Source organism: Pyricularia grisea, assembly GCF_004355905.1.
Source record: "Pyricularia grisea strain NI907 chromosome Unknown Pyricularia_grisea_NI907_Scaffold_1, whole genome shotgun sequence".
In the NCBI taxonomy this organism is placed as follows: domain Eukaryota; kingdom Fungi; phylum Ascomycota; class Sordariomycetes; order Magnaporthales; family Pyriculariaceae; genus Pyricularia; species Pyricularia grisea.
Genome location: NW_022156716.1, coordinates 7521241 through 7549180, shown reverse-complemented (window position 1 = coordinate 7549180; position 27940 = coordinate 7521241). Strand labels below are relative to the sequence as shown.

Genomic DNA, 27940 nt, shown 5'->3' with positions numbered 1-27940 from the left:
TTGTTGCTTTCCGGGCCGCTCTCTTTGTAATGGTTGGCGCCCGACTTTGAGCGCATCGAAGCGATCATGTGCGAGAAGATGATCAGTTAGGGATGTAGCAACCTCATGCAGGCTACGATAAGACTCATGTGCATATCGAGGGTCTAGTAGAGCATTACATGGCAAGAGAAGAAAACAAAGTCAGTCTCACGGCGGTCAGAGTGCCCGTAGGTGAGCCAACAGGTAATTCGAGGCAAAAAGAGAGTGCCGGCAGGGGGAAGAAAAAGCCGTTATTCTTACTGACTTGGATCATGAACCTGGCATCCCTGGCACGAGATGCCCGACTGCTTCGAGGTCAAGACAGTCCTCATGATGCCGAAGCCGATGGTGACCAGGGCCGGTGGCAAAAGTCGCGTAGCCGCCAACCTTGACCTCAGTCTTGACCCTGCCGTACCGGAGCATGAGGAGAGGCAGGGCGAATATGAAGGATCTGCCCGAGAGGTAAACCAATGCACCCATCAGAATCACCTCCGGCGATGTGGCCCACCCTATGTCATTAATCATCTGTGTGCTCATCCTCTGTCCACCTACCATTCAATATCAGTGATGAATACCGTCCCAGGGAGACAACCCGTCTGTACTGTCTGCGCGGGATGGAGGGAGAGATAAAAAGCCTACAAAGTTGCCGCCGAGGTGCTATTGGCTTCCCATCCTTACACCAACCGACAAGGGATGGCAACACAGCAAACAATATGGGTCTTGGTACTGAGCTTTTGTTGTGGGGAACGAACGGCCCGCTGAGATGAACTGCTCTGCTGAGGTCCGTCAATGTCGTAAAGCGATCTGCTATAGTAAAATTGTCTGCCTGAATTTTGCTGGGGGCATCCAGATCGGTAGAGATTAGAGATTAGGTGAGTATGCTTGGTGGACTGACTCCATAGTTAGAGGGAGACAAGCGTGCTCCATTATCCTCGACTCAGTGGACCGATGGGCGCCAGATACTTCTCCACTTGTAGGGCAGTACCTAGCGGCCGGATTTGCGCTCACACTGGCAAGATCCTCGCAGGAAAAAGTTCCTCCCCTTTTCGCGAGAGGCGAGCAAGTACGGGTTCGTTTATTCCAACTTCTTAGATTCAACCTCGGATCAGTATGTCTGCTCTTTTTTCACCAACGGCAGAGACAATCTGCTTCCCAGATCCCACGTGCGAGCAACAAAAATACCCGACAGTCGTCAATGTACCTCACAAGAGACTATTTGCTCGGTGCTCTCTCGAGCTCATGCTACATGGAAAAATCATAGACCTTTGGGGTTACATTAAAGTTAATTGATACCTATTCATCAACTCCGCCCACAAATGGCGGCCAGAGTGACATTGGCCGAGCAATGGATCAATTACAGGTATGAGCGCTGCCCTCCATTGGAGCCATCCACTCATACCCCGCAATCCACTACGGGAGATATCCGACCAATACAACATAGGGTGCATGCATCGTTACGGACCTCAAATCGCGTCTTCTTTTTATTGACCCTGCAAGCTACAATAATGAAGCAATGCACTCACAACCATGCTTGCCATGTATAAGACTATCATTTCCACCAATCTCTCACCCTAATCCAAGAAATATAAGCATTCTGCTCGAAGCAGAGAATATCGGGCTTCAAACCCCCATCTTCCTCAAACGAGCTTCTCCGGTGCCTGATCTTGACCTCACCGCAAGATTCAAGCTAAAAACTTCCGCCTCCTCAAGTTTAAGTTGACTGGCCACATGCCTTCTCTCAAGCCCAGGCCCCAACGAGACTCATGCCGATGGCACCAAACAGCACCAGAAAGCAAGCCCCGACTCTGCGCCTACCGCGGAGGATGCGCCAGCTCTCGTCGCTGAGAAAGTCCTCGGACAGCAGCTCCACCAGCGACGCAAACACCAGCAGACCCGACGAGATGGCGTTCATGGTGCCGACAAGGACGAGGCCGAACTCGGACTCTGGGTTGTAGAGCCTGTGAGTCGCAATGCCGATCGCCTGACCAAGCGGCGTTCTAAAGCGGGACCCCATAGTGTCAGTGAGAAAAAATGAAGCGGTAGCCTTTTGTGGCGGAAACAGCTTTACTTACGTGCACCCATACGCCAGCGACATCATCCAAGGCTGCCATGAACCCTTGTCCCACTTGATGTTTGCGATCCTCGAACCAAGCGCCAATCCTTCAAAGGTTTCTGCAAAAGGATAAAGGACTGTCAGTCATCGGCCAAGTCAGGTACAAGCGAAACTCTCTCAGCAGGCTAGAGAGAAGTCGAAAACTCGAACACATACGGTGAAAAGCGATGGCGATGAGCAGAATGACAAACTCGTGCCCAATCGACACGCTCAGCGTCATCCCGATAAAGACGCTGTGGAACAAGATGCCGACCTCGAGCATCATGCACTGCAGCACATCCTTCTGGTGTTGCTGCTGCGGCGTCAGCTGGAGATGGCCATCAGCTCCCGCCGGGAAGCGGTTCTCCTCGTCAACAACCACCGACTTGTCGCCAATCCTGTTACCGGCTTGCCCATCGGGCGTAGGCGTGACGTCGGTCGTGTTCTGATCGGAGGCTTGCCCGATGTTAGAGAGCTGTCGACCCAAAGAGTTTGTGTTGCCGGCCGCCGGCCGCATCTCCATCGACATGGGTCGCTCCGCAACAGCGGCGTTTACATCATCGGAGGACGTGTCCTGGGCCGGCTCAACGGGCCTCCGCAGCCGCTCCTGCTGATGCAACACGGCAGCAGCGCTCATGCAGCCTCCACCGGTAGAAGACGACCCGGCCGCCTCGGTCAAGTGCCTTGCGGGCTGCAGAACCATCTCGATGACGGAGACGAAAAAGACGGCGGCGAGGGCGATGGCGCCCGGCATTGCGGGGTAATCTTCAACCCAGAAGCTCGATAGGCATGGGTTCCCCAGGAGCGTAAAGGCGGTCGGAAGCAGGTGCACAAACGCCGTGGCCAGCAGGACGCCGGTACCAAAGTGGCGCACGGCGAAGAAGAAGCGGGCGGGGAGCCGCAGGCGCGGGATGCGCGAGGCCACAATCGGGAAGGCGCATGCCGCAAAGGATACCGTCAGGATGATGAGCAGCGCGCCGACGTGCAGCGGCGTGTTGTACTCCTCCTCGGAGAGGAAGCCACCCGTAGCGCATGTTGATCGCTTGCGGAGCGGAATGCTGTCGGTTACACGGGTGTCGGTGATGATGGTGGTGGACGTGTTTGGAGCTGACGGATCAAACTGCAGTTAGTCATCGTTACTGACTTACTTTTCAATCAACGGACCTGAACATGAGGAAGCCAGTGCCGATTTGGGCCGCCACACCACTTTCAGCCATTCCAGCCCAATCGGGTGCGGCCGGCAATTCAACGGCAATCCATGTATGGTATGACATGCAGCACTGCCGTGACACCCACAACGTCGAACGTGTAAAAATACGGTGCGATAAAGGAAGGAAGGAAGCACCCGTAACAAAAGAAAATGACAATGTCTTACAAATAAAACCAGGTTCAGTGATTCCAAACAGTCCTCCCAGGACGGATTCTGGCAGCCGAGAGGCCGACATGATGGCTGCGCAGACCAAGACCGATGCGGTCCAGGAGAGCCAGCCGAAAACAGAACATGGTGCAGGGGGCGCTGCGGTGGTAGCAGCGACGGCGCCGAGGCCGCCGCCGCCTGCCGCGATCGAGAGTGAATGGCCTTCACCGCCAGTCACTCCATTGACTTGGGAATGGGATACTGATGATGGCATCTAATGTCAGCAGATGAATCCAATTCAAAATGTATGTAAACAACTGAAGCATGTTGAGGTTCCTTTTTCTCAGTTTTCCAATGTCTGACAGTGATTGATGTGCAACTGCCGTCAAAATTCACACTGAGCATGCGACTGCCTTTTTGGCATGACGTAGGACAAAACCAAGATGCTTGGCATCGCCTCCCTCATTTTGACCAAGATGAAATGCGAGAGTGCGGAAAGGAGAGACAAGATGCCTTCCAAAAGGTAATAAAAAACGAAGAAAGAAAGAAAGAAAAACGGCATACCACTAAAAGTGCCCCATCCCCAAGCCAACCCCTTCCGCCCCTCGGCGTCGACGGGCAGGCGATCAGCAACGGCCCAGCCGTCCCTCCGCATCCCCTTCTCACCGCGATCATCGTCGGCTACGGCGGCGCCTCCGGACCCGTCGCGGTGCTCACGTGCATTGGCGATGCCATTGAGATCCTGGCAGGTCGTCAGGTCGCCCGACAGGAAGGGTGGATTCTGGTTCCACGTAGGATGGTCCGTCAATGGCGGCTCGTCGGTGCGCGATGGGCAGTTCATCTTTTTTTTTTTTGCCTTGTTTTCGGATGGATATCGGTTGAGAAACAAAAATCCAATCAATGGGTGTTGCGAACTATTTGCAGGTCGGGCCCCTATGCCTTTGTGTTGAATCCCTATAATGTTGTATTGTGCTTTTTTCTTCTCTTCTTCTCCAGCAAGCCCCGTTCAGGTTTGGCGTTGTGCTAATTGTGTTCTTTTCGTAGACTTTTTTTTTCTTTGGTACAAAATTTCTTCTTCTTGTCCCCCTTTCTGACGTTGTTGCTGACTCAAATGAATCAGAGACAGAAAGAAAAGAGGGTCCGGTCCGTGAGAGTTGCCAAAAGAAAACTTTATAGCTTGCGAAAAGCACGACGAAAGTTGTCAGAGCAACAAGATCATCGATCAAAGCACCTCTAACTTTAGCAAAAATGCAGAAAATGAACTTGACAAGTTTTTTTGAGCATAATCCAAAAAAAAAAAAATGTAAAAGCCAAAAAGTCAACAATGCCAGTTTGCCATCCCTTCCCTGACGTGGTACTTGCACACAACCCCAGTCCATAAAGAGCCGAGAATTCTCGCCCAGCCCCCAATCCCCAACCTCAAATTACCTTGGCCTGGTTTGATGTGCCCTGCGTCGCGGAGCGGGGGCTCCGCCCAAGGCCCGGTCTCTCCCGAACCCTTTTTCTCCTCCCCCGCCCAAAAAAAGAAACCATGACCCACCCCAACATCACCTTTTGGAGGAGAACCGATGGTGACGTTTTTTTTCCCTTGTCCCCCAGGAAATAAATGTTGCTCGTGGATGACCCCGTCAAGCCCGTATTAAAACCCTTTGGACAAGGAAGGAAGCTCAAGCGAAATCCGGGTCTCTTTGCAGGTCATAGAGCGACTTGTTACGTACAAAACCAATCGAGGTGAGACATGCCAAGAACCTTGATGGTCGTTTTGGGTTCATACATACACAAGGTACATAATTAGGTAACCGCTTGCATGTGCTGTAGATGCTGTCTACTGTTTATCAAGATACACAATCAAGGTACACAAGGTAACTAGGTACAGATCCTATCAATTGACGCCACACTAACCCGGCATCACCAACAAACACGCTTCCCTAGTCACGACGACACGTCACATGGTCCATACGCAGTAGTAAACAATCGTTTTGTGCATCTCTTGCCAGATCACTCATTGGAGCATGTTGGCTTCATATTAAGGAGTAGATAATTAGGTAGTCTCATATTGCTTAAGCCATTAAAAAATAAGACATGTGACAAAAAGAAATGTGGTATATTGAATTTCCCTCCCGCGCTTTAAATCATCCAGATTGCCTCGTTATTAGAAGTAGTATAGAGAAATACCCGGAAACATCAAAAGAAGGGAGAAAAAGAAAAAGACTTGGGGATTTTGAATATCCATCCGAGACCTTTTTTGCTGTTGAGTGATATGGATCACAGTATCTTCCTCGAACAAAGTCGGTTGGAAACCACGTCCGACATGAATTGTTCAGTAATTTCCAGCTTTTCAGTTTGCGCCAAACCGCTTCGAAGGAAAAAGAAAAATATGCCTCTTTGTAAGGAGATGTGACGGGGGTATATTTGATGGATATTTCCATCAGGGTTTGAGTATCGTAGGGTTTCGTGACAGTTATTCGTGAGTGGGAAATCAGACCAGCGACAAAATCAACAAAGCATAGCCTGCTCGATGAAAAAGGCTGCTAGACAGTGGAAATAAAAAGAAATGTATGAGGGAAAAGTGTAGAGCAGAAAAAAAACATAGGAAAAAATTCTATGACATCTTGTTGTCCTCAGCCGTCATCGCCCCAGAGACCCATCTCGACACCAACCCGGCCGGGAGGTCCTCCGACGGCACTGATCCTCGCGGCCTTCTTCCGCGGGTCCGACATGAATGTCGAGGGGCTGGCGATGTTGGTGGGATAGCTGCCCATGGCTGACTGGGATCTTGCAAGCTGCCGTCCGCGCGTCTCTCTGTAAAATTGGTCTCCGCGCAGTGGCTTATCCTGGCGAGTCGGCGGCATCAGCCCTGCTGTAGGAGGTGAACCGTCGTGGGTGTCGGTAAGACGGGACTGGCTGGAGGCGGCGGTGAAGCCGCTCTCAAAAGACCACTGCTTGGTGGCCTGGTGATGCTGCGGGGCCAGCATGGATGATCGCTCCGGGATGGGGAACGAATCGAGGGCGAGATCTGACCCGCCCTGTGCCGAAAACATTGGCGAGACGTCTCTGTTATGAGAACCAGACACGCTGCGGGCTTTGGGGACTCGGTGCGATTGTACAGACGAGCTTCGACCGGCTGCGTGTTGGCGTGTGCCAGCCTTCTGCTGGGGTCGGGGTGCCAGCGAAGCCTCAAACCCTGACAATGTGCTAATGCTAGAGTGCTGCCGACGGTGAGATGATACTTTATCGAGTTGCTGCCTGTTAAGGCTCGAAGTCTCTGCGGTATCCATGGCACCAGGAACTGAGGGGAACGCGTCAATGACACGATCACGCTCCTCAGTTTCAAACTCTGCGATGATAGACTCACGCATTCTCGCGCGTTTGAGTCGAAGCGCAGCCAGGAGCATCTCCTCCTGACGAGTCACTGCCATGAAGCGCGACGAAGTGGAATTCGGCGAGGGCGTCGTGTATTTGCTCAGTGGTGATGATCCATTGCAGGATGAGGCGGCATCCCTCTCGCTTGCTCGTACGGGTGTCACTTCGACCGAAGAGCCGTCGGTAGACTCCTTGAGTGTGGATGTGTTGGGCGAGTGCCTATTGAACTCGGATGATGCTGGCGATACAGGTGGGGTAGGCTGGTCGGATACCGACGCGACCGAGATTGAGAGGTGTGTTGTCGAGCCCACTTCCTGAGTCGGTCTGAATTTCCGCGATGGCGCCAGTGCGTCCATCTCCGCAGGCATTGGTCTTGCTGCCTTGGATTCGTAAACCGTGAACCCACTCACTGTGGCAATACTCGAAGTGCGCAGATCATTGCTGCTGCTGCTGCTTGTCGGATGCGCCATAGCCTTGGCTTTGCTTCCCGGACTAGGGCCGTATCCTTCAAGCTGCTCTCGAGTCCATGTGGTGTGCTCTCCAACTTGACTTGTTCCGCTGGCAACACTATCAATCGTGTGATGAGGCATAGAAGGCTGCCGCAGATTTGTACGAGCTGGCTTCCTCTTAGCCGTTCCCGGGTGTAGTGAGCTTGACCGAGAGTTGATGACAGGAGGCCTGGACGAGGTCTGGGAGGCGGCTTCACTAGACCGTCTCGTCTGCATTGGTTGTTGAACCTGCTGCGGGACCTTGGGGAAAAGACTGGCGGTATAAGGCCTTGTCTCTTTGCGAGGTTTCACCGGTCCAAGAACCTCAACCATCTTCGCAGTCTGCAGGATTGTACTTTCTGATCGACGAGCTCGGGTGGGGACCGGGGGTAGCTTTGTCTTTGGGGGAGTGCCTGGGCCATCGTCTATATTGAACACAGACGAGTTGGCCGAAGTTTTTCTGGTGTCATCCTCAAGCGGATCCTCCTCAGAATCGGAAGAAAGAGACAGAACACTAATTTTCTTGAGATCCATGTCGAATCCACTGTGCGTGGTTCGCTTCGAGGCTTTGGACGTGCGCGTGTGACGACTAGAAATGCTCTCGGCGCAGTCCGCGCTGGAAAACCTGGGTGCCGGGGCATGGAGATCTGGTGTCATCACAGCTGTCAGCGGCGTGGCCGGCATGCTCTCGTTTCGCGTGTATGCCGAAGATGTTTTGCTATGGGTCCCAGAGATTCCGGTTGATGTCGAGTACGGTGTGTGCAGACTATGAGCGGATGGCGATGTGGCCATATCTTGCATTTCGGGGCTGAGGACGAGTGGAACCTCCACTTCCTCCTCTTGCACCTCGGCTAGAGCATCCTTGTACAATGACTGTTGTTCATAATGATCGTAGAGGCTGTGAATAGTTTCAGAGCGGCGTCGCTCAATCGAATCCATGCGCAGGTTTTCCTTTGTTTTCCTCGAGGAAAGCGACCTGAGATTCTTGCGAAAGCTGCGTTGGCGGTCCGGTTGCTGCGGTGACTGTAAGCTGTCACCAGGTTCGGACATGAGTGATGGCGATTTTGTTATCATGTCTGGCCCAAGCACCGTCGGCCGCAATGGAGTTAGCATAGACTGGCGTGTGACTTTGGGCAGCAGATGCGAGAGGTCCAGCCTCGCGGGCTTCTTCTTGCGCATTGAACCATCGTCCCTGGAGGAAGTCGGCGAGCTAGCATCCGTCACGTTGAATAGAACGCCATGTGGTTGTTTATTTAGCAGACCCATGGCCATAGCCGAGGATGAGGTCTGCTGCGATATTCGGAGTGGTTGTTTGGACTTGTCATAGAAAGAGTTGATGGTCGAGCTCGATTGTCGACGGCGGACACTGGAGGCATCCGAGACGGCGTCATGAAAGTCGGCAATGCTCTGGTGTCTAGCATTGGAAAGCTTCCGGTCCAGGGCCAAGGGCATAATACCAGACTCTTCATCGTCGAGGTCCAGCTCAACCTCTATCGTTCCCACCTCCACATCGGGAGTCTGATAAGTATGCTCACCCGCGCCAATGGACCTGGTTTCGGCGTAAGGGGTCTCGCTTGCACTGGCATTTGTGCCAATTCCCGTGTTCGAATGTGCATCCCAATTTGCCCCGCTGTGAGCATCCACACTGATATCGGTAAGCCCCAGAATCCTTTGCGCCTTGGTTAAACCAGGACCACCACTGCCGCCGATTTGTTGAGGCGAGGCAGTCGACACTGGCTGTTGTTTCTGACGCCGACCTGGTATGGGAAAGGTGAATCGAGGCATGACGGGCGGGCCCGGCTACCGTCGTGTTGGGATGAACTCCAGTTCAGGCGAGGTGCGACACGCGCCCAACATGGATGGATGGGATCGGCGTTGTTATATCGTGATGTTGACCCAGTGCCTCCCCTTTCAGTCTAAGTCCTAACCTACAAGAACCCACGGTCTTACTATCCACCAAATCTTCCTCGCAAGGCTCCAAACGGTCGGAGGACAGCAACGAGAAACGAAGCCGAGAATTAAATAACAAGAAAAAGCTTTCTGAGACAAAAGGCTGAATACAGGGTGGTCGGAGAGCAGCAGCAATGCTGTGTGGATTCGACAACGGCGAGGACCCGGTCTTAAGATGACTTGTCCAATGCAGGGTGTGCGTGGTGCAAGACAAGGCGGCAGGAAGCTGTTGCAGAGAAGAAGACGGGAGGTCCCCTGGGCGTCTGGGGAAATTTTGCTGCAGGCGGCGGGCAAAGTGTAATGATGTAGCGGTGTGTCCAAGACGGCATCTGCCTGCGAAGTGAGATCGGCGACGGCTGTTGGGGCTGGTAGGAAAATGGCGCCAAGCTCTAACTTGTTGCTTTTCTTTTTCTCTGCTTTCCTTTTTTGTTCCTTGGTGAACCCGTGCAGGGCAGGTATGTAGTTTTTTGGGGGTGTTTTGTGACGAAAAAGGTGACCCCCAGAAGAAATGGAAAACCCGAACCTATCTCTTTTTTTTTTTTTTTCTGTTCCCCTGTTCAGCTGGGCCTTTCCCCTGACGATAAAAAACGGCGTGGCACTTTTATTTAATTCGAAGAGGGGATGGATAGGAGAGCAGGAAATGGTAACATCATATGTACTTTGGGGCACCCCTCAAATCCGTGGCGCAACCCGGTCCCATGCTTTGCTGGGACTCTACCGGGCACGTTGTGCCTGGAGTGCGGCTTGCTCGCTTGCATCGTAAGTACCTCCCTATTTGGCTTGGTGGTCGACGGAGTGGTGGGACTACCTATACGCTTGGCTATATTTTTCAGGTGGGGTGCAGGTCAGTGGTGGGAACGATGCGAGGGGGTGGGGTGTAGGACACAGTACTTTACAAGCAGCAACAACTTCTTTTACCCGTACAGTTAATTAGTAGTAGTGTGTCTGCGCTTTATGGCGCTGACCCTCATTCGCAACTACCACGTTAAAGGGGTCATCTACACGTTGCGAATTCGCGGAGCACGAGGGGTGGGATTCATTGAAAGTGGATGTCGACGGCACGAATGACTCTGGTAAATAAAGCACTGTTCAACTCCATTTTTGTATGTGGAGCTTGTTGGGCGGAGGTCACGGCATGCTTATTTTGGTGCTACCTGCATGTTTGGTTGTTTGCTCCATGATCCGAAGGTAGGACGATCTGATCCAAAATATTTCTTCAAGGCGTTGTCGTGTCGATGTTGTCTGCCAAATCACTCTGTTAAGTCACACCCATGGCTTATTTGAAGTTTTTATTTTCGTCTTGAATCTTGTTTTCAGCCGATGATCAGGATGTCATGGCCCGGTAGAAGCAACTGAAATGGATGACGGAGCTCAATCACCCGGCGGAGACCCTGGGCAAGGATTACCCAACTCGAATGTGCCTGTTTGGTTGTTGGGGGCTGTTTTCTTTTCTTCTTCTTTTTTGCCCCTTCCTATCGCTATCGTGCAAATCATCCTTCTTCTTACATGTACAGTACCAAGAGTACCCCCAGGCTTTCGACTTTCGAGGTGGCTAGCAGCAAGCACAGCGCATTGCATGTAGCATAGAGTGGCAGCTAGTCCGGATACAGCTAGACCTGACTGCTGTACCCATGCCGCTGTTCCCTGCCACAGCACGCGATGGGAAGGAACTTCGCGGCTTGACAGGTGGGTTGCTGCACAGGACTGCCCCACGTCATTACAGGGTATGAGTTTGCTAAAATTCTATTGTTCATGTCCAGATGCTCCACTGATCCTTACTACCAGTGCTGGAAGCCCCTGCTAAGATGAGCCTTGCCGCCCTAACACCTCCACTACGAATTTTACTACGGCTAGCTGAAGGTTTGCTTGAGCGTGATAAAATTCGAGAGGGAGAAAACAAAAATTTGACTTGGCCAAGTTGCATCCCGTCCCAAGCTAAAGTACCGGAGAATGGAAATGCGCCTCGGGCCCTCCGAACTCATCCGTATTTCGTATGTTTTGGTCTCGCGGGCAAGCTTTTGCCCTTCGGTACCAATGATTTTCTACATCGAGTTGTTGATGAACAAAGTGAAATAAATCAAAAAAGGAAATCATCAACGAATATCAAGCCCGGTTTGGGTAAACTGGTCGGGTGATCTTTGCAATTTCAAACATCGGTAAGCGCCTCGAAAATTGGACACTCAGGTAAGCCACCTCACCGGCGGTGGCTCTGTCTATTGGGAAGGAGTGGTTCTTGCAATACCCCGGCAGCAAAAAAAAAAAAACCAACTCATGAGTTCTCCAAACACATGAGTTGGAATTTGACGGCGACAGGGTCGGCGAAGAAAAGGGGGCTGGCTAAACTGCTCGCGGGTTAGGCCAGATTTCCCCAATCTCTGCATGTTGATGGTCGTGCTCTGCCTACGTACATACATATGTATCTCAGGATAAGCTTGAGTTAAAAAAATTAAAAAAATACGCCTTACGGAGCCGAGCAAAGTCAAAGTACAAGGGAGTGATGAAACTTCTCTTCATGTTCCTAGCAGTTCTCCTTGTGCTTCCCTGCTATTCCGATACAAAGGTGGGCTCGTTGCTGTTCCATTGTGCGGAGGAGGTTCGCATCGTGAAACTCTCAGCTGCCGAGCGTCACCTACCACGTGCGGTCGCGACCAGGCCAAGACCCAGGAGGCTAAGGAACTGGCGCAATATGGAATGATGAACCACACTTTCCGTGCTGAGCAAGGCAGATATCAGCAACAAAAAAAGAAGCTTCAGGCTTAGATGGATTGGGCACACACGATGTCCTTGATTGTCTGCCTTATGCTCATCTCGAATTGAGATGGCCCAGGCCCCATTGAACTTTGGGCCAGCTCTGGTGACTCGGCACATAATTAGTACCACTCCCGGTGTGCATACATTAATATCGATACCCCTGAACAAAAAAAATGTGCGGTCATTTGCGGTAGGAAATTATGTTTTCACAAGCGGGAAGCCGGTCGGTAAATTTTCACACCGGCGCCCACCCTAGTGTCATTCGGGCGGGCGCGGTGGTGTCCGCCTGTCAAACCCATCAACCCTTGACCTCGGAGCTAGAAGCTGCAAGTGCTAGTTGACCCGGTCTAGGCACGGTGTATTGAAGCCAAGTGTGGGTGACCTTTTCTTGGTTTGGTGATGAATGTCTCGGTAGCGGAGGGGCTGTGTAAAAGGGAGATGGGGGGAAAAAATCTCGAGAAAGGAAAGTGTGCAAGAAAAGAAAAAAGAGCCGCAAGGAAATTTCGAAACAGCTCAGGTCAGAGACGAGGTGAGAGCCCATTTCCCATCCCACCAATTGCTACGTTCATCGGCATGGACAAACCGAACGGCTGGCGGCGTTCAAGATATTTGCCAACCCTGCCCGGCATTCCCGGAAGGACAGCCCTGCAAAAGCCTTGCGGGAAGCGCGCAGCCGCAGTAGCAAAAGCTGGTTGCCGTACTCCGTCCTTTTTGCTTTTCTTTTCATCCCATAAAAACAAGAATGTTTGGTGGAAAATAAACATTACGGAGTATGAGCTGGGACTGAATAAAGCAAAAGTAACAAACACCCTCAAGGTTCGTTAGTTGCCTGCACATGTACTGTAAAATCAACGACAAAAAGATTGTGGCCCCATTATTTATGATTTGACCCCCATGCCCCCGACCTGACTTCCCTGTCCCTCTCTGTTGTACCTTGTGTCGCCATGTCGATATTTTTCTGCACGTAATCAAACAGGGAAAGGAATTCTGACTCGCAAGAAAATAAAAACATAAAAACCCTTAATTAATTAAAGCTGGCACGGAGTACTTCATACAGTAGTAGATCAGAAAAATACGACGCTCGTGAAAAGGCCTCCTCAAAGCGCCATGATTCCAAAACATGGATGCGCAGATAAGACGATAGGATTTCAGAAAGAGAAAGAAAAAAAAAATCGAGAAACCAGGATGAAGCCTGTTGGTGTGCGGAACAGTCTCTTTCGTTACCACGCAACCATGTACCCATACCATATCTTTCTGCTCGCATTCTATCATCTGTACCGATGGGTCCGCACCAGAGGGTTGGTTTGTCGATCGATCCAGATCCGTTCTTGCAAGCGAAGGGATGAACACGTTTCCCGTTGCAGTCGTTCAAAAAAATCAAAAGTCTTCATTTTGCAGGCGGTGACAAGCGAGCGAGCAGGTCATGCTCCACGTTTTGTTGGATACACTAAAAGCGTATCTTTTTTGGGGGGATCAGAATCACCTCATTCAGGGCTGTCACAACGTCGTCGCTCGAGCAGCTTGGTGGCTCGAGCAGCGGCCGCCTCTCCACTGCCTGTCAAACAGACAAACAGGCAGAGAAAAAGCAAGGTGCCGTCTGATCCGTACCCCCGTGAAATCCAACCCTTGAATCCCCATTTTAAACAGAGGTGGGGTCGGGTTCAGGTCACTGTTCTTTTTTGATGGCACACTGACCATGCCAGGGGAGCCCCAGGTTAAGAAAATGGAAAGAGACAAAAAAAAAAAAAAAGGATTGAGCAAACAGCCAGCCACCTTCCTACAAAAGTATTCTTCACCTCTCGGGCCGTGAATGAATATTGGTTCAGGCAAGTAATAGAGTGAACCCTCGGGCCGCTTGCCCTGCGACTAGCTCACTTTCGGTCAGGGAGGTTTTCCTTTTTACGGATTTTTGTTACCGCAAAATTTCCGTTGAACACGAGCCATGTATTATTATTGTTGATAATCACAAGGGTTCTGGCAACGGTGTGATAATCCTCATAATAATCTTCTTTTTTAATTCTTTTTGCTTTCCTTGAATAAGATACAGAAATGAAGTGCGAAAACCGGACCGGATGCAATAGTGCCTTTTGACCGCGTCGCTTATGGGCAATTGGCCTAGACAGGTCGATTGCAATATAGTTTTGCCAATAGTGTCATCTATCTCTCATGTACTCGCTTGGTTTCTTATTCGCGGTCCTTTTTTTTTTCTTTTTTTTTCTCCTTCTCTCTTCTTGGACATGTGGTTGGACGAAGTACCAACACATCTCGTGAACACATCTCGGAACCAGCAAGGGGGGAGGCTGGCCGAGTGCGTTGTTGTGAAGGTCATTCTCGATGCATCGATGAGATTGCTGGAGATTAGCACTCACTCTCCTGTACGACGAAAACGGCGACTTGCTATTGCAAATCAATTGGTACAGCTGTACCTAATGCCTACCAACTACTGCTCCGTAAAATTCATTTTAGGCTAGATCAGTGCCGCCCCCAATCAGTTCACGTACCGAGAATCTGGATAAGGCCGATTTTCGATCTCGACCCAAAGGTCCAGAAGCAACTACACGTCGCCCACAACCCAATAGTACCGCGCGCCTGGTCCTTATGACTGAAGAACTCTTTTCCGAAATGAACATATTGTCGGAGACCCCGAATGGCGCTGAGACGTAGAAGAAAGCCTTCAAAAGCCACAAAATTCAGTGTCATATAGTTTATTGCCTCAATTTCTGCCCAAAAGTCAACGACGGACCACAAAAAAAGAAGAGTAATCATCATGCACCTATTGTTACCAGATGTAACTCCTAGTGGATTGCTTTCTCGTCTTTTTTTTTTTTTGTTTTTTTTTTTGTTTTTTTTTTTTTTTTTTTTTCTCACTCGATCTTTGTCTTGTCGCTTCGAATGCAGTCTGCAGGCGAGGCGAGATTATAGCGTAGTTCCTCTCTGAATACTACCTATACCTCAGCATCAATACTCTGCCGGTGAGAGAAGCGCAGGTTCGACCCCATCTCCAACCCCGCCGTCGTGCGTCGAATTTGCTGCTTATGTGTGGGCAAAGGAGTCTCATGCAGCAATTTGTCCTGCATATATGAAAGTGGATGGATGGTAGCGATACAACGACGGTATGCATTACTACTCCCGTAGGTGGTATTGCCGAGAGTCTCGATTTGCCAGCTGGCTTTCTAGCTCCACGCATTTACTAGGGCGTTTTATCATTCATGCGAATAATCCAGCCTCACACCAGTCCTGGCACCCGATAGGCCCAGAGAGTTTCATTGCTTTGCGACTCATATAACAGCAAGATATATTATTTGCTATGTGTACTCGAGACAAGGAGTTTTGTCAAGCCTCCGCCCAAGTTTGTTATTACTCCAAGATCGTCTCATTTTTGAACCAGATGCAGTAGAGGAAAAAGAAAAATCCGCTTTATTCTGGGGACATCCCTAACTGATTTGGTATTTAGTGTAGCAAGGGAGCAACACATCAGTGGAGGAGTTTCTTTAACCGAACAAAGTCCGCCGTAAAGGACCGATCTAGAGTACTATTACTCCGTATATGATACTTCGTTATTCAGAGAAGCTGACGATGGATTCCTTGTCATGCAAAAATCGACCCGCGAACAAAAAGAGACCCCGCTGCATTTACAACTCAACTCAGGTAGGTAGTATCAAACCCCGCCGCCAAGCGTCAAGATACTACACAAAGCTGCAAGCGCACAAACCTCCTCTGGAAGCAAGCAAATGGTATTGGGTAGCGGTAGTTTTGCTTCTTGATCTATGCCGCGTCCCTTGCAGGAAATATTGGAGAAAAGGAAACGTGAAAGAAACAAAAAAAAAGAAGCATCACACCACAAAGTGTGCGAGTGGTGACGAAATACTACATGTCTTGGTGTTACTTCGTAGAATGGGTTGGTGTATAGTAAGCGTTTGAAGTAAATAACACCATCACCACAAGGTTGGCAATCACATCGTCGCACGTCCTCCCGCTTTCGTTCATAGGGAAACCTTTTTCTTGTTTTTTTTTTTCTTTCAGAACGTCTACCGCGCCGGATTGACACCGAAATGTCGTCAAACTGTCGCCGACTTCTCCTTTTCCCCATGTCTCTCTCAAAGACCCCCCAGCCACACCACCTCTCCAAGCAAAGTTGTGACGAAACGGCGACAAGTCAGGCCAGTTCAACCTTGACTCCATCCCATACCAACCCCCTCATTGCACTCCTCACCTCGCTCGTGCCTCCTCTTTTGTCGTCTCTTTATCTCCCCGGCGCATAATAACGAGCACGGGAGCAAAAGACAACGCACCATTAGATGAGGGGTATTCTTTTATCTGACTGTAACTATGGACTGTAACCATGAAAAACTAAGCAAAACTTTTGGGTGGTCAGCCCAAGTTGTTTCGGGTTGCGCGGTTTTTAGACTTCCTTATGCTGTTTTCCAACAATCATGCATGTAATAGATAATACGTGCCGTGCCGGGACTTGGAATGTGTGTGTGTTTTTTTTTTTTTTTTTTCTCCGATAAACTTGGAATACAGTCCGCTGCACTGCGCCTCGGAATAAGAAAGCGGGGTTGTGCGGCAGGCGGGCGGGCGGGTGACCGCAAACCCACTTGAGGTTTGCAAAAATGCCAGCACCTTAAAGTTCACAGAACATGCAAACACGATACAGGACAAACGGCAAACTCCGCAAAAGTGTGGGTTTCTAGCAACGTCACATGCGCTTGTGAGTGACGATGTGTGATGTACTGTACGGAGGCTATTTTTTTTTTTCCCCTCTGCAAAAGAGCATATCGGATGAGGAAAGTTTGTGCAACTAGCTCTGTAGCTATTTTGGTGTCCAAAGACTGGTTCCTCTATGCGCATTCCACACCATTGGAGAAAAGAAGCGGCCCCGTCTCTCCTTGGTGTCGTTGGTGACAAGGCAAGACAGTTCCAAGCGTCTTTGTCTCGGAGCTGCACAATCGGGTGTCACAGCCGATGGAATCCGCCCAAGTGGCTTATTCTGCGGGTGAGACAATGTGGCCCGTCCCTCTAAGCTTACCCGCATCCCCAACCCGACTGAAAGCATATCATCAGGCGTTCGGAACACTGCCCCTGTCACGGCGCCAAAGAGAAACAAAAGAAGAGAGAGAATTGGTTCCGAACAAGCTTGGTCCCAGTCATATCCGGCATATGCTTCATTGCTGAGTTGCTTGGTATATCCTTGCTGTTCTCTCGCCACCGCACAAAGCACCGTTTGTTTTTTTGGTTTTTGGTTTTTTTTTTTGGTTTTTCTCTCAAGCCTTGACGCACTCAATGACCGCCATGGGCGATTCTGCACTCCTCGAGACACTGCTGACCCTCAACCCAGCCTCCTTGATGACGGCCTCGAAATCCTCCATTGTCCGCTCCTTTCCGCCGCACGTCAGCATCAGCATGTCCATCATGGCCGTGATCGGGTGCGGCGGGTTTGTGGACAAGTCCTCGGCGATGAGGATCCTGCTGTCGGGCGCCATGACCGCCACCGTGTTTCTGAGTATGTTTACTGCCAGCTTGTCCGAGTAGTCGTGCAGGATACGCCGGAGATAGTAGATCAGGGCGCCTGTGTGAGTGAGAGAGAGTTATGAGTTAGTCATGAAAAGTAAACAAGTGGTCGTCGCCACAAGCATAGTGTCAGACGAAGAAAAAGAAAATGGTGGAGGCGGGGACAAGACGGGTGGGTTTAGTCTCAAAAATAGAGGTGGCGAAAAGAGAAGAAAGCAAAAAAAGAAGACAAGCCACTAAATAGTTACCTTCTACAGGCGACTCCTTGTTGAAGTCCAAGCCCGCAAGCTTGAACCCCCTGACAGACTCGGGAGTATCCCTCTTCAGCTGATCGATGATGTGGTATTGGTCCTGAAGCATGAACCTCTCCTTTGGTATAGCCGGGTTCTCAGCCTGGATGGCGACTATGCAGTGGCCCGTACCGCCGCCGACGTCGTTGATCAGCACTCGATCCCCTCCCGTGTCCCTCTTGGCCTCCTCGGCCACCCAGCCAAAGTCGTAGATGCCCGTAATGGGCATCCTGGCCGCTGCAGGCGCGATGCTGTGCATGAATGCCGCGATCATGTCCGGGTGCCGCTCCAGGTGGCCCCAAAAGGTGAGCTCCGGCGACCCCACGGCGAAGGTGGCCGGGATATGGTTCTGCTCTTGGGGCTCATGCGGCCCGTACTTGGCAAAATACTCGGACAGAGACGCGAATGCCTTGATCGCCAAGCTGTACCTATTGTTAGGGGGATGGTTCATTTTGACCGTTAGCAAATGCGATATGCATACGACGTTCCTTTGCTCGGGAAGTTGATTGGCCTCACTTACAAAGTTTTGTGAAAGTCTGCTCCGTGTGTGCCCTCAAGATAGTTGAGCGACCTAGGGGTGTGGGAGATGCGATCACCGCTCTCCTGCCTCAGAAGCCCTACAGATACCGTCATCCATGCCATCCTGCCTGACACCAGCCGAAACAAGTTCGGATTGTCAGCTTTTAATCTCACAATCCTCGTAGCCACTGCATCGTCAGCTGCTCCCCTAACAGCAAAACTCACGCAGCAGTTGCATTTGCACCCCAGTCTTTCCCGCCAGCTCCTCGTACGATATGCTGGCCCCCGGCGCCGTTGGAATGGCATCAAACACCTTCCACTCCTGGAACTGCCGCACAACGGCCGCCAGCGACGCGCTCTGCAGCGTGTCTGCCCACTGCTCCGACGGGTCCTTAAGCAGCGACACGATCTCCTGCGCGGCGTCCAGCGCCTCGTACCGGCGCCTGCGCACCGCTGCTTGGTCGCCGGTTTTGACGGCCGCCCGTAGCTCTCGAGCCTGGCCTCTCAGCTTGGCGGCCAGGTCGTCGAGTGCGTCGGCTGACTGGGAGAGAGATTCGAGGGCAGCCATTTCTGGATCCTTGGATAGTGTGTTTTCTTTTGCAATTAAGATGAAGTTTATCGGAATACGAAAAAGGTTGCTATATCATTTGGAGCTTGAATATGTTCTCTGCCTTGGGTTAAGGGATGATAGAGGTTTGATCAAAGGTCAAGCGGCGAGGATTCATCCGTTATTAGCTTTCCCATGCGGTCAATATGACTGTTCATCCGCCATTTGCAGCTTGTAAAGACCCTCCATGTAGGCAACATGCTTGTTGGTTCCCTTATGCAGGAATGAGGTGAAACCAGAGTTACCTTGCTCGGACGAGATGAAAGCCGGATTGCGTCTAATAATTATATGCGATATTGACACAAATATCCTCGTCGGTAGATACCGAAGATATAAACGAAGCAAGAGACAGGAATGACAAAGTAATGTAAGAATATTCCACCAACTTATTCCTGGGTGTATTACTCGTACCCCTAAGCACAAAGCCTTTCCAGCCCAACAACCAGCCCGGCGTTAAAGAAGACGGTCCAGTGAGAGTGATAATGAAAGTACCAATAGTTATTATGACCCCTTCCCCACCACTCATGTACCAGTTTCTTAGCCGAATAAATGAAAAACACGACTGCCAATGCCCACAAAACTGGAGGTACAATGTGTGGACAATGGGACACGGTTTTAGTCCAATTTATGACCAAGCCGTTCCACCACGCCGGTGAGTCTGTCCAGATTGGCAGCCAGCTCCTCCAGATTCGTGGTATAATCAGCCATTTTTGACTTAGGCGCGTGTTTTTTTAGGGTATTTCTATCAAGCCCCTACTTCCAATAGTCAGCAATCACTTTTACATCAAGCTCAGTATTAACACAGACGGAGACGGCTAGCAACACCGTGCACGCCGAGAATGCTATGCACCCATAGTTAAAATACATTTTGAAAAGAAAAGTCAATGTTGTTTTCAGATTAAAAAATAAAACATCAAAAAGAAACATACAACACCGGGGATTCCCCAGTGGTCACCCACCTGAGTACTAGTTCGGCCCTCACTGGTTTGACTAGGGGAGAGCGGACGGGATCCCGTATATTCCAGTGGGTATGGTCGTATGTACTTGTGACGCTTTTGCATACTAATTATATACTTTTTGAGCATGTCTTAAATATGCAGGACATACCTGTAGCTCGAGCCATTTTGTGCTTGACCAATGCATGAATTAAGTAATAATTGAGCAGAAAATGAACAGCCCTTGCAGCTACAGCGGAAACCAGGTTCGCAATGGAAGGTGTGCTTGTTCCCAGCCGAAACCACGAGGAGGTCCATAGCCTTGATCACCTGCTAACAATACACTGGAATGCCGTAGAATTCCGCCAATGAACCAAGAAAAACACATAAAAACCCAGGAAAGTAGGAAAAGAAAAACAAAAAGGAAACAGCATTCCCAGCTGGTGGGAATGCTCTGGCCAATAGATACTTTTGTTGATAGGAATTGTATGATCGCTGCAATGGGTAAAACCAATATCACATAATAACGGTATTCGCATACATGGTAACTATCTATGTGTAACTATCTACAATCCTGCAGAGATCTATTGAAATCTTTGTTACCTGTTCTAAGATCACGCGGCTCTACACGCCATCTACCCACTCGCATATCTGCCCATGAACAAACAACTTTCAATCACCCGGTTACGGCCCGATCACATCTTCAAGACGAGCCATTTTGGCCCGTGTGTGTGTGTGTGTTTTTTTCTGTATCTTTTTTTGTGTTAGTGTTTATTAGCTCGCTCTTTGGTGGAAGAAGCCAGATCAAAGGATTTCGAAGCATAGGGATGGCAAAACAGCGGCTTAATAAAGCCCATGTTTCATCCTATTTCTTGCTCGCAGCTGCGTTGCTTCCCAGGCGTATGGCCCTCTGTTCCTTCCGTGGCTTACAGATAGCTACCTATGTGGTGACCAAGGACAAGCGCGAGGGCAATTATGGCCTTATATCTTGCGAGAGCTCGGAGAACTTTCGTTGATGCCGAGGTTCTGGAGAAATTGGCTTTGGTATGATTGCAGTACACACACACACACACACGATCCGGATGAGGCGAGAGTGATCTGTTGACAGGAGAGTCGTCAAAAAGATGCCTGAGTAGCGCCTTGATGTTCGATTTTGAGGCTATGATGAAAGAGAACAAAGAGCCATTATCTGGGTTCCGAGCCTGGTTTGCTTTGTTGCATTGATTCGATGCAACGAGATGTTCCTGATTACAGCTGGGAAGCCGAATGTGTTAGGGACAGTTTGTAAACCTGTCGAGTTTGTTTTGGTCATATTGGATGAGCTGGTTGAAAAAATGTGTCGACGGGGGGTGGCTATCGTTTTGATTTTTGATTCCGAGATGTAGTCGATCTAAATTGGAAGTTGGCTATTCACTTCCCAGAATGCAGTACCCCAGTGACGAATTGCAAAATGAGTCCTCGAATCTGTTGGTAACTTCCATACTTGGGCTTGAGGCTTTCTAAGCTTACCAGTTTGATTCAGGTGTGTCTGAACTTATTCGCTGGTGGCTGGCGAACAACAACCACATATGTCTTTTGCCTGCCGAACACCACTCACATAGGTACCTACCTACCTAGGTAGATAAGGTACCTAAGTACCTACCTAGAGCTCAGCGTATTGATTTTAATCAACTCCTCCTAAATTATTAAAATTGCTTTGTGCTTTTCAACCTACACGCTCATAACCTGCCTAGGACCAGGATCGCCAGAGTTGAGAGTTTGTCTCGTATTACGCCCAACTGGGTGCCTATGTACGTTGATTACCCGTTTGGGCTGATGTGTTGGTGTTTGCATGTGTATGTGCGGCGTAGAATCTATCTATCCCTTGTGAGCAGCGTGTCGACTTCTTACTATATCGCGGTTTCTGACCAGCTGTGCACCAAATTTTACGCGTGTAGGTACCTACCTACCTAGGTAGGCAGGTATGTACGTATGGCACACGCTTTAGAGCGCCGCGGCTTTCACGGAAAGGGCTTTAAGCGGTAGTGATCGGCAGGAAAGCAAAAAAAGAGGGAAAAAAGAGAGAAAAAAAGAGAGAAAAAAGAGAACAAAAAAAGAGAACAAAAAAAGAGAACAAAAAAAGAGAACAAAAAAAGAGAACAAAAAAAGAGAACAAAAAAAGAGTGAAAAAAAGAAAAAAAGAGAAACCGTCGGAATAGGTATTCGAATTCGTTGCACACGCAATGCTTGATTTTAGTCACATGTTTGGCAAATCTTCATACCAGGCCCTCAGCAGTCGAGTTACTGCACACAGTCCAGGTCCGCATTGTGTACTTATTACCCGTAAAATATGTAGATCTGGACAAGCAGTATGTACATATAACGTTGCGTACCCCCTGTTCGGCACCCCCCCTGTTCGGCACCCTGAAAATCTAACAACGAAATGCCTACTTTTATAAGCTGATTTAAATATAAAATTATCAACGGACAAAAATACAATCGTTTTCACGCTTCTCCGGTTCATTAACCTCTTCTTCATCAGCTAAAGGTTCCAAATTTTCTATATCCTTTTCCTGCAATCCAATAATGTTCTGTTTGTTAACCAAAAGCTCGTTTGGATCCGGAACCACCCTCCTCCTTTTAACCGGCCGTATTGCCTCCAGTTGTGCTTCCAATAAGCTGATTTTTTGCTGGGCGCTAGCCAAAAGGGTATCTTTAGCTTCGAAGCTTTTTTGGACTTTTGCAAATAAAAGACGTGAAGTAGCGTTGGTTTTGTTGGATTGGGAAAGTTTTTGCAGTTGAAATCGGACATCTCGGGTCGTTTTAGGGGTTTTCCAAATAAGTAAAGACGGGTCGTTAATTTTTTGGGCTGGGCTTTCCGGTGTTTTATCCCTTTGCAAACCGTTGTTTTTATCTTTTATAACGTTGGCATTGCTATTTTCTAACAAAAAAGGGCTTAAAAGTGGTTTAACCAAGTTTACCGGCCATAACCCCGTTGTACGCCAACCAGATTGAATGGTTTTTGCTATAAATGCTTTTAATCTGGCTTTTCGATAACAAAGTAGGAAATTTCGTTTTCCAATAATTGTTGAACAGCAAAATTGGCTAACAAATCCAAGTTGACGTCGATAAGCTTCTTTTAACGGCCCAAAAACCGATAGATCCAATGGTTGGAGAACGTGTGACGAATGAGGGGGTAAATATAGGAGTTGAATATTGTTTTGCAAGCAAAGAAGCATAAATTCGTCCGTTATATGTGATCCATGGCCATCCAAAACTAATAACCGCTTTTTAGGGGTTAAAGGTTGGGTATACGGAATAAACACTTTTTTTAACCATTCGATAGCCGTTTCGTTATTTGTCCACCCGTTTTCGGTTGCGTGAAATTTCCAATTATCGAAAAGGCTTAAATCCGTCGGAAACCATTGTTGTTGTACGTTTTTTCCCTTAAATATAACAAGGGGAGGGAGGGCAACGCCCGTAGCCGATATACATTCGATTATAGTCGTCCAACCCCGCGTTCCGGGCTCTTTCCGTTGCAACGGCCGGATCCCGTTAAGCCCTAATACCAGGCCGTTAGATCCTTTACCTTCCATTATACCGGTTTCGTCCATATTCCAACGGTTTTCCGGTTTAATAGCGTTAATAACCGGGTTCGTAATATAAAGCCACCAAGATTTAATTACCTCCGTAGTAGCGCCATTAACCCGGGCGTTATCTATTCGACGGGGCCTTTGGGTCTTAAGGATTGGATAACGAGCCAAAAAACGAGTTATCCAACGTTTTCCAAGGCCTTTTGTCTCTCCGGCGGCTTGAAGAATTCGTTCGGCAAAAAAGCGTAATTCTTGATGCGTTGGCGGAAGCCCTAAAGCTGTTTGGGTAAGTACCCAATTAGCCAAATGCTTTTCCTGTTCCGTAGAAAGCCTTTGAAAAGGGCTTTGTGCTTTTTTATAAGCTTGAGAACCTTTAAGTCGACTTTGAAGTGTAGACCTAGGTATTCCCCATTTTCGGGAGGTTTTTGCAATTGGATTGCCATTATTGACGTCGTTAATTGCAGATATAAGCTGTTTTTCAGTATATTGCTTCATTGGAAAATGGAGAATCAAGATTAGAAAAAAGTAAATCCAAAAGTGAAAGATTCATCGAGATATTTATAATAGAAGTTGGAGGATAAAAATAAAAGTGTTGTTATTTTTGGGTGCCGAACAGGGGGGGTGCCGAACAGGGGGTACGCAACGTTATATAGCTATATTAGCAGGGAGGTCAATAGGTAGGTGAGTAGGTACCTTACATAGGTAGGTAACAGGGCGGAATACGTCTTAATGTTTTCTCATATTGTTTATATATTTTATCAGGACTGGTTTGCCAAAATTGATTGTCACGCATGGGTTCTTTGTATGTGTTCTTGAGCAAGATGCTTATAACTCCTAAAGTCAGAAGAGGTAGCCAGCGCACCTTGTGATTATTAGTCAAGCTTGCAGGATTGTTCATGCGGCCATGTGGCTTGCCTCTAAGCATGTGCCTACCACTACTATAAAATCGGTGGCTGCATAGAAAAAAGTATCACTCATACATAGTTTGTCATTCTAGAGTCGCCAATTTTGCAGATTTGGAGTCTGTTTATCGGGTTATTCAGCAAAGCCAGTGAAAAGGCTAATACTTGTCATTTCAGTTCAACAAAGACTGTCTCGAGTAACTTAACATTCGGATAGCACCGGGAAGTGGCGATAAAGCAACACGTCCCTTGAACTTTGGCTGAATTTTGTGTATGGTTCTAGTACATGTGAAGCAACAGCCACCGAGGTGTGGTTCTGCGTATTTGATCATGCTCCGCCTTTTAGATATGAAAGCAGCCCGCTTTTCCTTCTCTTCCTCTAAACGTTTACATACCAATCACAATTTTTTACCTCCAACCCCTATATAAAAAACCCACGTCACACAGCCTATATATCTCTACGGCCCGGATCCGACAAAATACCTATACAGTCCCATATATACAGCTATCTCTGCTTGAAGAATACGAGACCTGTGAAACTGTCGATCATCAATAGGCCTTTTTGTTTTGCTACCCCAATGGATAGCAACATGGACTTGATCGACACTTCCGTGGATCAAGAGCCCGAAAGTTGCCAACTCCAGCCATTACTCGAGCCAATCGCACGTTACCTTTTCGGATCACCTAATTTGCAGGCCAATAGAGCCTCTGAAAACGCGGCGCCAGCTCCGCCTTCGTTCGAGGAGTCGCAGGCAGCGGCAGCGAGAGCGGAAGAAACACTTTGACATTCCAACTTTGCCTACCTGGCCTTCCACGGAGCTCCTGGTAGGCCTCAAATCTGGGGAAAACACTTTTCATATCAGGAAAACCAGCTCGTCCAAGAACTGGCATCAGCCACTTGGACCAAAGGCATCGACATTGAACGCCCGGTAGATGACACTCTCAAGTCGAAACTCCGTGACTATAACCCTACTCTGTTGCATGACCAAGAGAGGTGGCCGATTCTAATTCTAGCTGTCTTCAACATCTTATCAAATATCGGATGGGCAGTGCAGGCTGCATTGCCCATGACCAAGGGTTTCTGGCAAACATGTGAGCCTTTTTCATTTTCCTTTCTTCATCCTACTGGCCACTGCCAGCGCCGTAAAAGTTCCGGGGTTTAACAATATTCATATGGTACAATGGAAGGCACTGACGGAATTTATTTTTAGGAAGGAACAGTCAGTATCATCACTATCGTGGTCTGACTGGATCCTCATATCGTCTGACAAAGAGAAGAGCGAACAGCCGAAATTCTTCGGTGACTTTCCCCCGGGTCTCGTTCGAGAGCTGAGGAACGTCTTTCTAAACGCGGGGGAAGTTCGACTTTTCAATCTCAGCGGCAAGACGATAAGCATCAAGGTGAAAGCCCTTGATAATACTGTGGGTGGGGTACGGAAGATGGTCATTGCTATACTTGAGTTTATGGAGACTTTCGGCTTCTCTGTCTACTCAAACTTCGAGGTGCAGCTTAGCACATGGGGACGTGAACAGTTGGTTTTTTGTCGGAGATGAAATTGAGCTCCTTATCGTCATATCATGCATTCGGGCCCAAATAAACCGATGCTATCTCCTGCTTGTCAAATCAATATATGTAATAAAATATACCTTTATAGGTGCCTTTTCCAATCCCATCGCCTCTTAACCACATAATTTGACAACTTATTCCGCCCCTGTACCAACATATGATGAAAAACAAATGCTAATAGCTCAAAGTATACACGCCTGGCTACCCACCCTGGTCCTTATGTGCCTGGGCAAGCAGGTAGGCAAGCAGCTGGGAACAAACCATCTATCTCGACTTGCTGAATTATGGTAGCAATCAAATATACATTTAATCTTTCCATCGTGAGCATGGCCAAACACCCTTCCCCCGGGAACCACCTTACCGATGCCAGACCGGCTGCCCCTGGACCCACCCCTTCTGCCGACAGCAGATCATGACGTCCGTCTCCCTCCCCTCCTGTCCACACGTCATGTCCATGCTGGTGTAGACGCTGAAACCAAACGCCTCCATGCACTCGAGTACCCTGATGATCATCATGCGCGTCGTGACGGTGGCCTGACCGTCTGGGGCCCACGGGTAGCCGTGAAGGTGTATCTTGAGCCTGTCGCCGGCGAACTCGTGACGCTTGAGCGTGCCCGTGGCTTGAAAGACCTGCACAAGTCCCGAGGCGAGCTCCGGCGGCAGGTCGCCGATGACCTTGGTTTTGCTGTACGTGTCGAACGACATGATTATCCAGTCGCAGGGTGGAGGTGGCGGTGATTGCCTTCTGAAGAACAAAGCATCTACATGGCCGAGTTCAAAGTTAGTTTATAGAGTTTCTGTGACATGACCAAAGAGAAAGATAAAGTTAAGCACGAAAAAAAGAAAAATCCCAAACAAAGCCCCCTTAACTGACCTTTGTCATATTCCTTGTTGCTCATATCCAACGTCGTCTGCAGAACCCACCCCATGTCGAACAGCACATTGATGATGCGCAATATCATGCGCCGCGAGTTGTCATCTCCATTGAACTGGCCCGACGAGAAGGGCCACCCCCGGCACTTGATCTCGGTCGCGCCGCCGTACGGGCGCACGTCCTTGATGCCCTCTGGCCAGACGCGGGTCACCACTTGGCGCACCGCGTTGACCTCGTCCAGCGGAAAGTTGATGAGCCGGATGCGGTCAAACATGTTCAGGGTGACGCAGGCGAACTGTGAGCGGAAAACCGGCGCCGAGGATGAAGACGCTGCCGCGGCCGCCGGTGATGTGAGTGTTTCCGCATGCGCCTGTGACTCCTGGAACGATGGCGGTGGCTGTAGGTGATGCTGCTCGGGCTGCCATGGTCCCTTGATGGGGTCGGGCGATGACGGCACTGGTGCGGCGGATCCTTGTGATGATGGCTCGCCTTGTGACGGAGGTCGTGGTGGTTGAGGACTTGTACGCCCGTGGCTGGAGAAAGGATTCCAAGAGTGTCTAGACTTTTTTTCGTCGGCCATACTGGGTCGTTTTCTGCGCTTGATGCTAAATATTGTTGTCTAAGAAACTTTGAATGTCCTGGTCCCAGCGCCTAGGTAGGTACCTCTTTACCTTGGTTCTTTCGGCCTGCTTTAATTTGTATTTCTTGTCATTTAATAATTGTCAAGAGTGAGTCGCGAATCTTGAGATTTGCTCGTGGGTAGGTAGTCAAAGTAAATGGCGCTCACACAGGTCTTTAATAAATAAATGAAAAATACGCGTACTCGTGTGCCGGCGCTGCCCAATCGGTGTGGAACCAAAAGGATCAACCAAAGGATCAATTGGGGTGACAAGCGAGTGGCATATAGCCCACCCCCTAACCAGTAAACGAACCAGTGGCAAGCGATGCTGGTTGGACCGCCCACCACCGACCCCGTTCATGGCCAGCGCAATCACTGGAGAGCTTGATCTGTTCAGCCGCTGATCTGCATACATACAAAGTAGGTAAGCTGACCGTCCTGACTGCATCGCACTAGGCACCACGTGGCTGGGGCTTGGTATTGTACTGTATAACAAAAAAAAAACCAGGATTTCGTCTATCTATG

The 27940-nt window shown here is 49.3% G+C and overlaps 7 protein-coding genes across 7 annotated transcripts; 2 read left to right on the top strand and 5 right to left on the bottom strand.

Annotated features, from left to right (window-relative positions):
* Positions 1-90: 90 nt before the first annotated feature.
* PgNI_02300 (uncharacterized protein) lies at positions 91-515 on the bottom strand. Its single transcript, XM_031122367.1, has 2 exons — positions 284-515; positions 91-143 (listed from the first exon to the last, which is right to left on the bottom strand). Exon 1 carries the CDS (start codon positions 496-498, stop codon positions 289-291), a length of 210 nt encoding a protein of 69 aa, XP_030985923.1. The 5' UTR covers positions 499-515; the 3' UTR covers positions 91-143; positions 284-288.
* A 960-nt stretch (positions 516-1475) lies between these two features.
* On the bottom strand, positions 1476-4812 carry PgNI_02298 (uncharacterized protein). Its single transcript, XM_031122365.1, has 5 exons — positions 4032-4812; positions 3486-3728; positions 2288-3217; positions 2091-2190; positions 1476-2015 (listed from the first exon to the last, which is right to left on the bottom strand). Exons 1-5 carry the CDS (start codon positions 4306-4308, stop codon positions 1757-1759), a joined length of 1809 nt encoding a protein of 602 aa, XP_030987436.1. The 5' UTR covers positions 4309-4812; the 3' UTR covers positions 1476-1756.
* Positions 3826-4812, top strand: PgNI_02299 (uncharacterized protein). Its single transcript, XM_031122366.1, has 2 exons — positions 3826-3990; positions 4056-4812. The coding sequence occupies exons 1-2, from the start codon at positions 3911-3913 to the stop codon at positions 4492-4494; spliced, it is 519 nt and encodes a 172-aa protein (XP_030987437.1). The 5' UTR covers positions 3826-3910; the 3' UTR covers positions 4495-4812.
* A 1276-nt stretch (positions 4813-6088) lies between these two features.
* On the bottom strand, positions 6089-9103 carry PgNI_02297 (uncharacterized protein; the record flags this gene model as incomplete). The annotated part of the gene is made up of 1 exon (XM_031122364.1): positions 6089-9103. The coding sequence occupies one exon, from the start codon at positions 9101-9103 to the stop codon at positions 6089-6091; it is 3015 nt and encodes a 1004-aa protein (XP_030987445.1).
* Positions 9104-10626: 1523 nt separating this feature from the next.
* On the top strand, positions 10627-11403 carry PgNI_02296 (uncharacterized protein; the record flags this gene model as incomplete). The annotated part of the gene is made up of 2 exons (XM_031122363.1): positions 10627-10954; positions 11054-11403. Exons 1-2 carry the CDS (start codon positions 10900-10902, stop codon positions 11401-11403), a joined length of 405 nt encoding a protein of 134 aa, XP_030987444.1. The 5' UTR covers positions 10627-10899.
* A 5880-nt stretch (positions 11404-17283) lies between these two features.
* Positions 17284-18907, bottom strand: PgNI_02295 (uncharacterized protein; the record flags this gene model as incomplete). The annotated part of the gene is made up of 4 exons (XM_031122362.1): positions 17284-17588; positions 17779-18248; positions 18341-18467; positions 18565-18907. The coding sequence occupies 4 exons, from the start codon at positions 18905-18907 to the stop codon at positions 17284-17286; spliced, it is 1245 nt and encodes a 414-aa protein (XP_030987443.1).
* Positions 18908-26279: 7372 nt separating this feature from the next.
* PgNI_02294 (uncharacterized protein) lies at positions 26280-27626 on the bottom strand (the record flags this gene model as incomplete). The annotated part of the gene is made up of 2 exons (XM_031122361.1): positions 26797-27626; positions 26280-26683 (listed from the first exon to the last, which is right to left on the bottom strand). Exons 1-2 carry the CDS (start codon positions 27374-27376, stop codon positions 26280-26282), a joined length of 984 nt encoding a protein of 327 aa, XP_030987442.1. The 5' UTR covers positions 27377-27626.
* Positions 27627-27940: the final 314 nt, after the last annotated feature.

Coding starts and splice junctions, on each gene's coding strand:
- PgNI_02298 (XM_031122365.1), bottom strand. CDS start 4,308: ATGAACTGCCCATCGCGCACCGACGAGCCGCCATTGACGGACCATCCT. Junction 3,218..3,485: donor CACTGAACCTGGTTTTATTT/GTAAGACATTGT, acceptor TTGATCCGTCAG/CTCCAAACACGTCCACCACC. Junction 2,191..2,287: donor CATCGCCATCGCTTTTCACC/GTATGTGTTCGA, acceptor ATCCTTTTGCAG/AAACCTTTGAAGGATTGGCG.
- PgNI_02299 (XM_031122366.1), top strand. CDS start 3,911: ATGCTTGGCATCGCCTCCCTCATTTTGACCAAGATGAAATGCGAGAGT. Junction 3,991..4,055: donor GACAAGATGCCTTCCAAAAG/GTAATAAAAAAC, acceptor CCCATCCCCAAG/CCAACCCCTTCCGCCCCTCG.
- PgNI_02300 (XM_031122367.1), bottom strand. CDS start 498: ATGGGTGCATTGGTTTACCTCTCGGGCAGATCCTTCATATTCGCCCTG.